This window comes from Camelina sativa, chromosome 7, assembly GCF_000633955.1.
Source record: "Camelina sativa cultivar DH55 chromosome 7, Cs, whole genome shotgun sequence".
Taxonomy (NCBI): Eukaryota; Viridiplantae; Streptophyta; class Magnoliopsida; order Brassicales; family Brassicaceae; genus Camelina; species Camelina sativa.
In genome coordinates, this window is record NC_025691.1 from 6,021,631 (window position 1) to 6,031,321 (window position 9,691).

General features: G+C 33.0%; 4 protein-coding genes across 4 annotated transcripts in view; 3 read left to right on the forward strand and 1 right to left on the reverse strand.

Moving 5' to 3' along the window:
- On the reverse strand, window positions 1,878-2,414 carry LOC104700466 (xylose isomerase-like; the record flags this gene model as incomplete). The annotated part of the gene is given in 1 exon segment (XM_010415988.2): window positions 1,878-2,414. A coding segment is annotated over 1 exon segment (142 nt), but the record flags the coding sequence as incomplete, so codon positions are not given.
- On the forward strand, window positions 4,306-5,353 carry LOC109125038 (GDSL esterase/lipase At2g30220-like). Its single transcript, XM_019227009.1, has 2 exons — window positions 4,306-4,572; window positions 4,898-5,353. The coding sequence occupies exons 1-2, from the start codon at window positions 4,306-4,308 to the stop codon at window positions 5,351-5,353; spliced, it is 723 nt and encodes a 240-aa protein (XP_019082554.1).
- LOC104700467 (GDSL esterase/lipase At2g30220-like) lies at window positions 5,438-6,100 on the forward strand. Its single transcript, XM_019227495.1, has 2 exons — window positions 5,438-5,666; window positions 5,758-6,100. Exons 1-2 carry the CDS (start codon window positions 5,459-5,461, stop codon window positions 5,949-5,951), a joined length of 402 nt encoding a protein of 133 aa, XP_019083040.1. The 5' UTR covers window positions 5,438-5,458; the 3' UTR covers window positions 5,952-6,100.
- LOC104700468 (laccase-3) overlaps window positions 8,928-9,691 on the forward strand; it is a 3,018-nt gene continuing 2,254 nt past the window's right edge. The window contains exons 1-3 of the mRNA XM_010415989.1: window positions 8,928-9,085; window positions 9,191-9,342; window positions 9,439-9,683. Coding sequence (XP_010414291.1) covers window positions 8,987-9,085; window positions 9,191-9,342; window positions 9,439-9,683 — 496 coding nt within the window. The 5' untranslated portion in view covers window positions 8,928-8,986. The remainder of the gene's footprint in view (window positions 9,086-9,190; window positions 9,343-9,438; window positions 9,684-9,691) is intronic.

The window sequence follows — 9,691 nt, forward strand, 5'->3', positions numbered from 1 at the left end:
GGTCATTAACTCCTATGCCAACACATGTGAAAGTGGCATTTAGTAAAGGTTCAAAAGAAATATACAATATGACATTTCATAAAAGTTTAGTTTCAGAAGTGGCACTTTAGACTAAATTTCCTATAGATGTTTTAATTACTAAAACACCCTTGCTTCTGATTTTGATTAACTTAAGCAGCCCTTCTTAATCCATATGATAAAGCTCATTATACAAAACTATTTTATTTATGTTATTCTACTCAATTTAATAAAAGTAAAAAGATATAATGCTTCACTCATTATTAAATATATTTTTAATTATAATTATTCAATAGAAAATTATATTATTCATTATAACTATTAGTTTAATATTTTCATTAAAGATCAATTTGTCATAATGATTTTTTTTTAATTGTAGCTCTTTACCATAATTCTTCATAAAAATATCTTATATTTATAATACTTTAAACAATATGTTTTGCAAATATGCGTTTATTCTACATAATATTTTTTGTTATAAGTTTTCATTTTGATGATTGTGTTTTTATTAACAGTTTATGTATTCAAACTATTTTATTACATTTAAATAATTTCATAATGTATAATTTTAAATATTAAATTTAAATTACTTTTTTTTTAAATACTTTCCCCGCGATATCGCGGGGGTCTGAGTCATAGTAATTTTAATTTCTAATAACTATAACAGGTAATGATTTGATTGATGAAATGGATATACTATGTAATATGATTAGTTTTAAAACTAATCAGAAAGAAATAGCAATTTAGAATTATCCATTTTGCACCAAACTAATAATATGACACAACACTTATTTTGAATGTAGATGCATTATCCAATTAGAAAATAGCCTAATAGATAATTTCGGGCCGTTCTACAATTTTTGTATATTCAAACAATTTGACGTTATAATAAGGTTTTGTAATCGATACCAAAAAGAATAATTTTTTTTTCTTTTACGTGAAAACTACTACATGAACAAATTTCTCCTAAATTAATGTAAAAGCCAAAAATGTGTAAACAATTTTGACTTTATAATAAGGTTTTGTAATCGATACCAAAAAGAAGAATTTTTTTTTTGAAACTAAACTGGTTTTTGTAAAGTTGATAAGTTTTCAGATAAAAAAAACCACAGATTTTTGAATACTAGATACAACAAACCTGTTTGATCAAAAAAAAAAGATACAACAAACCTATGTGACATATATCTATTCAATGTTGTTAACCTATGTATAACATCGATAAGTTTAAAAATATCTCTTTATTTATTATTTTTCTTAGTTTATTCGAAATCTAAACGAATTTTGGCCACCTATATAAACTGAGGTTCTCTTGCTACTAAAAACATTTAAAAGTAGCCAAAGTACAAATTCAATTTGGGTAGTGGGTACTTGATTTGATTACATTGTAATTTTAAATATTGTCGGAATATGAATAACATCAATAAAGATCCGAACTACAACAAATTAGCTATGGTAATTTTAAATATTGTCGGAAAATGAATAACGTCAATAAAGATCTGAACTGGAATCACGTTGAATTCTACAATTAAAAAGATTAGCATATAGCTTAAGGTTAAGGGGGAAGAACCTGATGGTATAACGACAAAGTAAGGGAATAACATAAAGACTTTATCTTAGATATTAGAGATATCTCCAGTCGATAAATACGCGTTGATTTGGATTTGTATCCCGTGAGTAAGATCCTTTTTGTTTTATGTGATTTAGTGGTGCACGTTGCTCTATCTTAAAACTAGCAAAGTTGACGTGATACGATATCCGAAATGACAATTTTGAGAGATTTTGTGAAGATGTAACACATATAACACCAATCATATACTTTCTTTTTAGATCTTTTATTAAGAAATTGGTTATTGGAAGAAATTATAAGATTTAGTAATATAATAATCAATTTTTATTGTACATTTGATACATGAATATTGAAGTTACATAAGCTCAAGGGAGAACGAAGGAAGAGAGACCTATTAATTTACCAACTGAAATCTCAGGACACAATAAAAAACATACAAAATGAAAAACAGAGACAAAGGAATTTGAAAGAGAGAAACATCTGTCAATACACAACCCAACGCTTCTAAGTGAGACGCAGCTTCCTGAGTAGCAGAAAACGTAGTTTTCACCGCCCAAGTAATGTGTCACCTCCATTGCCTTCTTCACTTGAGCAGCAGCGTAACTCCAAGTTTTTGTTAGAGAGATCCGCAAGACCACAATCGCCAGACAGAACCAAAAGAATTTCAGGAACTTGATGGCTATTTGGTTACGATAACTTGCTGCTTGACAATCGCACAATGTAAGAAGCTGGAGTTATTACCTCAAGTGTACTGCCATCAGGTGCTATATCTATGTCATGGAAACACCACCAATCAACACCAAGTTTCTTCAAGAACTCAAAGTTAGCTCTCACTGCATTACACAAAAACCCACAAAGTCACTCACAGTAACTCCCAACTAAATAGAAACGAGTAACAAACTTTTAATCACAAACTGCATTATTAGAGCTAAGTTTAAAAAGAAAAAAAAAAAGAAAAAAACCGAACTCGTTACCACTACTACTAAGAAGCGATGGCTTCAGCTTCTTTTGTCTCTTCTTGAGGTCTTCTTGAGGTCTTTTGTCTCAGATCTTCATTAAACACTAACCTGACAAACCAGTAAACTTAATCGCCATGATGATCAGATTAATTCCAATCTCCTACTCTCAAACAATAGACAAGACCGATGGAAACAAACAATATATGCCTAAACTCATCTTCAATCATGGATAATTTCATTAATCCTAAGTTTAATCATGCCTATCACATAAATAAATTAGGATATCGAAGAACCCTAATTTTCAAAATCAAATACCCAAATCTCTAAAAAACTAATTCATACAAACAGAAATAGAAACGTACCATGACAAAGACAATTGTATAAACTTCGATTTGGTGAAGGAGACTCATCGTTTTCCATATATCGACTGGCCGATTCGCTGACCACAGTCGACGTTGTAACTCGGCGACGGTGGAGATGATGTTAAAACGTCCGATCACCTCATATACCCATCCATCTCCTCCGATTGTTGTTCTGATGGTTGATCTCACAGAGATATTATCGAGAAAAAGAGAGAAGGACGAAAAAAAATGAGTCGATATAATTTTTTTTTTAAGTATTAAAACATCATCGAACAATAAGCTGACACGTATCAATAAGAACTGGATTTAAATCAGTTCTCGTTCAAAAACAAAAAAATTGTTCTAAACCCACTGTTCAATATTTTTCTACTTTAATTGGGCTTAGAACAATCTTGCTTCAATCTTGCTGTTCCCCTATAAAGATGGCCTTATATACTACTAGGGTAATATTAATTGCTTTATTTGACTGAAGAAATGTTTTCGCTACATATACAAAACCGTATCTTAACAATTTACATCAACATAGTGAAATGATTGTAGTCTATCATTTTTTATATATATAGTCCATAGATACAGACTATTTTTAACATGTACAAGATGATAAGAATAGGGAAGCTATATTTATTATGTGTGTAACTCGAGTTCACCAGATCTTTTCATTCGATTGGTGTCATTTCATAATCTCATTATGGGTTCCATCTGCCAACCGTTTCCTATTGTTCTTACGTTAATTTCACTTTTCTTTTCCTTGGAAAAATACATACAGATATATTATTGTCGTTTGGGCCCTAAGATGTTGACACAGCCCTTAATATTTAGTAACATATAATTTCACAAAATTATATATAACGTGGTTCGAAATAAAAATTAATGCCCCCAAATTCCCTGAGTTATCGACTATCATAGTTAGTCGTTAAAGTCAACATGTTAGTATGTTACATTACTTGACATTTCATTCATGATACGTTATGTTCACGTTGTGTTCTTAATTTAGTATATGTTGTGCATCTTTCAACTTTAAAAGCCATTCAAGACCAAATTTAATTGAATTTCACTATAGTTTTAAATAAATTTAAAGTGGACTAATATAAAAAATAGTAAAACCCTCGTTGGGATAGAGGTATAATTGTTTCAGATTACAAAATATATATATAGGCAATTGTTTCCAATTTGGTATCTTTGTTTGTGCAATCTCGATAATATATTAGACCATTATATTCAAAGCTTCTATTTGTATCCATTTGTTTTAAGGAAACAAACACTGATAAAATCAGAAAGCTAGTACAAAATTAAGTGACTCCAACAGAACATTACTTTCAAGATCTATTTAAAACAGCATCACAAACAAATTTCAACACTAAAGAAAACTCAAAAATAACACGAAGCGATCAAATACACAATGTCTATATCTAAACCCATAGCGTTTGGTCTCTTCTTTGTCGTAACACAACTCGTGTCTTGTGATGCCGCTGCAAACACCACAACGCAGCCGCTTTTCCCGGCGATTCTAATATTCGGCGACTCTACTGCAGATACAGGCAACAACAACTACTACCCACAAGCCGTTTTCAAGTCTAAACATCTTCCTTACGGCGTTGATCTTCCCGGACACCAAGCTAATGGAAGATTCTCAAACGGAAAGCTAATCTCTGACGTACTCTCCACTGTAAAAACAAAAGGGGATTTAGATCTCTTGGAAGACAAGTTAGGGTTTTGCTCAAGAACAATGAAGAATTAGGACTATTGTATTAATTGCTCGATGATTACAAAGAGGAGGGGTCTCCCTTTATTTATATGTTCCCCTAGATTACAAAATAGATCTACTTTCTTAATAGATCGGACTAAGATTAGGAAAGTTTCTTCTTTCCTCCAAGTCGGCTATGAAGCGATCTGGGAAGTCGGCTTTTCTACTCTTGGACCAGGCCTGAATGATCCTGTTGGACCTTAGTTTATGGGTCGAATTCAAGACTGGATCGAATTCCCGGGTTTAGATAACCTATCTAGTTTATGGTTTACATCGGTATGTCGGGGTGCTAATACCCGCACCAACATCCACCAAACTCAACATCAAAGAGTTCGTTCCTCCGTTTCTACAACCAAACATCTCCGACCAAGACATTGTCACTGGAGTCTGTTTCGCATCCGCTGGCGCTGGCTATGATGACGGAACCTCGCTCTCCAGTCATGCGATCCCGGTCTCACAACAACCAAGCATGTTCAAGGATTACATTTCTCGTCTCAAAGGTATCGTAGGAGACAAGAAAGCTATGGAAATTGTTAACAACGCTTTAGTGGTCATAAGCGCAGGACCTAATGATTTCATCTTGAACTTTTACGATATCCTCACAAGGCGTCTCCAGTATCCTACTATCTATGGTTACCAAGATTTTGTCCTCAAAAGGCTTGACGGTTTTTTCCGGGTACAATCTCATATTTTGTTTCTCTAGGTCGTCTAAGATTGAGCTATTTTATTTTATTTTAAATATTTGTCGTGCTGACTCTCGAATCTATTAATCCGGTTTGCAGGAGCTTTATAGTTTAGGTTGCCTCCGATGGGATGTTTACCGATCCAAATGACCATGAAAATGAGAAACATCAAGAGATGTTGTGTGGAACAAGAGAACAAAGACTCGGTTTTGTACAATCAGAAACTAGCAAAGAAACTGCCTGAGATCGAAACGTCTCTACCAGGAAGCAAGTTCCTTTACGCCAACGTCTACGACCCTGTGATGGACATGATCCAAAACCCTAGCATATACGGTACATATCCTTCTTTCTTGTTCCACAAGTCATCTAATTATGATTAAGTAACGTATGCAATATACATTCGTCGTCGTACAAACGAAAACAGGGTTCAAGGAGACGAAGAAAGGATGTTGTGGAACAGGATACATGGAATTGAGCTTCTTGTGCAATTCATTTTCACGTACTTGTCCCAATCATTCGGATCATTTGTTTTGGGACTCCATCCATCCCTCCGAGGCGGCTTACACATACCTAGGGAACTTAATAGATGCTCAGATTCAAGAGTGGCTTTGGGCTTAAATCACTATGATTTACGAAATTAATCAACTAAACAATGTATTTTAGGTAATGAACCACCATACAAGTTTATGGCCCTACCCCTATGGATCTAGCTAATGGGTGCTTTATAACGGACCATTCTTATAGTTTTTCTATGTTACCCAAATATATGTATGAGTTAATTAGCCATTAAAAAATACAAAAGTTGATCATGAGTTAAGAAAATAGCAATGTTGTGACTATTAAATTTTTTATTTTTGATATTCATTTAATTGTGAAGATCCTGAAAGTTAATTACTGACCGACTAATCTCTCATAGTAGAGTAAAAATTGTAGTGTAGAGCTCAATTGTTTGTGAAAGATGAGCTCCCGTTTTCCATTTTATTCAAAAATCTTCTATATGAATTATTTTTACGTATAAACTATAACGTTCTAAAAAGTGAACAATAAAAAAAGGAACTCGTTTTGCCAAAAAAAAAAAAAGGAACTCATCGGTTATAAAGAAAAATAATCAAAACGAGATAAAAGCCACATGATTCTTTATTTCTTTAGTAGTTAATTAATACCAAATATGTCAATTTACAGGCAACCTAATTTAATACGAGATGTAACTTTGTTGGGTGTGAGTTAAGTAAGCTAATGGTTTTTTTTTTCAATTCGAGGATATTTCTGTTAAAGTTAGTTAAAATACTTGATCCTGCTTCCTCCCAATTCACACATTGACTTTAATACTGAAAATGATAATTACATTGTTAATATTTTTAATAATGAAATAAGTCATACTAGTTAGTAGTACTTACTACTTAGTAGTTTGATTGTAGTTAAATCCATCGGTTTTTTTNACTATGATTTACGAAATTAATCAACTAAACAATGTATTTTAGGTAATGAACCACCATACAAGTTTATGGCCCTACCCCTATGGATCTAGCTAATGGGTGCTTTATAACGGACCATTCTTATAGTTTTTCTATGTTACCCAAATATATGTATGAGTTAATTAGCCATTAAAAAATACAAAAGTTGATCATGAGTTAAGAAAATAGCAATGTTGTGACTATTAAATTTTTTATTTTTGATATTCATTTAATTGTGAAGATCCTGAAAGTTAATTACTGACCGACTAATCTCTCATAGTAGAGTAAAAATTGTAGTGTAGAGCTCAATTGTTTGTGAAAGATGAGCTCCCGTTTTCCATTTTATTCAAAAATCTTCTATATGAATTATTTTTACGTATAAACTATAACGTTCTAAAAAGTGAACAATAAAAAAAGGAACTCGTTTTGCCAAAAAAAAAAAAAGGAACTCATCGGTTATAAAGAAAAATAATCAAAACGAGATAAAAGCCACATGATTCTTTATTTCTTTAGTAGTTAATTAATACCAAATATGTCAATTTACAGGCAACCTAATTTAATACGAGATGTAACTTTGTTGGGTGTGAGTTAAGTAAGCTAATGGTTTTTTTTTTCAATTCGAGGATATTTCTGTTAAAGTTAGTTAAAATACTTGATCCTGCTTCCTCCCAATTCACACATTGACTTTAATACTGAAAATGATAATTACATTGTTAATATTTTTAATAATGAAATAAGTCATACTAGTTAGTAGTACTTACTACTTAGTAGTTTGATTGTAGTTAAATCCATCGGTTTTTTTCAACGTTGCAAATATGAAATATCTCCCAGTGCACCTCCACAGGTTTATGTATCGTTTACGTGTAGGGGTTTTGTATATATTACAATAAAGAGGTTTCAAATTAAGGCGTCAATAAATATCTACATACATATCTATCTATTAGAAACGAATTGGGATAGTATAGAATTGAGGATGTGTGTGAGACCATGGCCCATGGAGCGACTTAAAAGGTCAACTAACATTTTATTTTAAAATAAAGGTTAGTTAGTTGCTTAGTTATAGAGTTCTATACCAAATCCATACCACATATTTCAACTCCTATCGAACCACTTCCTTCATTTTTCTTCTATCTTCACATTATTATTTTCATTGAGTGATTTTCAATTGCAAGCGCTATATGATGCGCTCGTTAGGTTTTGTAGTCTAATACGTATGCAATTAACACATAAATCTGTATTCTGCGCACAAAATAAAACAAGATCAAACGAATAAATTTGTTAGTTAAATGATAATTACTAACGGTTATCTAGAATCGCATGAGACCATCTAAACTCAATAACATAATCATCTGATCTCAGTTGATTTAGGGACGTTTAGATAGTCTCATACGACTAAGCATAAACAACCTTATGCATTATTTTTATAGAACATTATAATTAGTAAGAGTTACGTATAGGGATCAATTCTCGAAAGAACAACAAAATAAAATGTAGCATGAAACTAATGAGTATAGTAGACTTGGATACAAGTCCGTCGCACAATTTAGATGTTAAATGATAATTACTAACAGTTATCTAGAATCGCATGAGACCATCTAAACTCAATAACATAATCATCTGATCTCAGTTGATTTAGGGACGTTTAGATAGTCTCATGCGACTAAGCATAAACAACCTTATGCATTATTTTTATAGAACATTATAATTAGTAAGAGTTACGTATGGGGATCAATTCTCGAAAGAACAACAAAATAAAATGTAGCATGAAACTAATGAGTATAGTAGACTTGGATACAAGTCCGTCGCACAATTTAGATAATAATAATATTATTATATTAAGAAGAGATTCAATAGATCTTAAATATATTTAAAAGGAATCTTCGATAAATTTGATCAGCATGATTTATAATCAAATAAATAGAGGATCCTAGTACCAAATTAGTCAAGTGGGTGCACCAAATCAACTTAACTCATTGTGAACTTTTTTTTAAAATTTTTCTCGCTCCCGCTGACTCTATAAACCTAATATTAGTTTCCACTTTAGTACAATATAATAATAATTCGTCATAATTGCTAACGAATTCACGAAAAGCTCCGTCTGTTTCCCGCTTAGTGTGTATAAATACCACTCTTTCCCTCTTTCTCTAAACTCACATCACAAAATCTCCAACACAAAGCTTCCTCACAGTGAAGCAAACAATGGAGTCTCTTCGGCGACTCTCCTTTGTATCATGCATCGCCCTTCTAGCCTACTTCGCATTCCTCGCTTCCGCTGAACATCACGTCCGTCAATTCGTGGTAAGCTAAGCTACTCGTGTAGTCATGTTACATCAAAGCTTTATGGTATGTTATCACGTGAAACGAATGTGATTCATGTAAGTGTGTAATCGACGATGACTTTAGATTGCGCCGAGGCCAGTGACGAGGCTGTGCAGAACTCACCAAAGTATCACTGTCAACGGTCAGTTCCCTGGTCCAACGCTCGAGGTCAGGAACGGTGACTCTGTCGCGATCACTGTTATCAACAGAGCCCGTTACAACATTAGTATCCACTGGTAATTTAATAGATTTGAACATCATATTTAACAAACATATTCTCACATATGTTTTGTCACGTTCTGCTCTGTTTTAATACTCTGTTTTTGGAACAGGCATGGACTTAGACAGATGCGGAATCCATGGGCTGATGGTCCTGAGTACATTACACAGTGTCCGATCCGTCCAGGACAAAGCTATACTTACAAATTCACAATCGAGGACCAAGAGGGTACACTTTGGTGGCACGCTCATAGCCGCTGGCTCAGAGCCACCGTCTATGGTGCTCTCATTATTTACCCTCGTCTTGGTTCTCCTTATCCCTTCTCTATGCCTAAACGTGACATCCCAATTCTTCTTGGTAAGAAT

Bases quoted from the DNA above. Each gene is read 5' to 3' on its own strand.
- LOC104700467 (XM_019227495.1), top strand. From the start codon at position 5,459: ATGGGATGTTTACCGATCCAAATGACCATGAAAATGAGAAACATCAAG. The intron at 5,667-5,757 runs GTACATATCCTT...AAACGAAAACAG, and splicing joins CCAAAACCCTAGCATATACG to GGTTCAAGGAGACGAAGAAA.
- LOC109125038 (XM_019227009.1), top strand. From the start codon at position 4,306: ATGTCTATATCTAAACCCATAGCGTTTGGTCTCTTCTTTGTCGTAACA. The intron at 4,573-4,897 runs GTAAAAACAAAA...TCCCGGGTTTAG, and splicing joins TCTCTGACGTACTCTCCACT to ATAACCTATCTAGTTTATGG.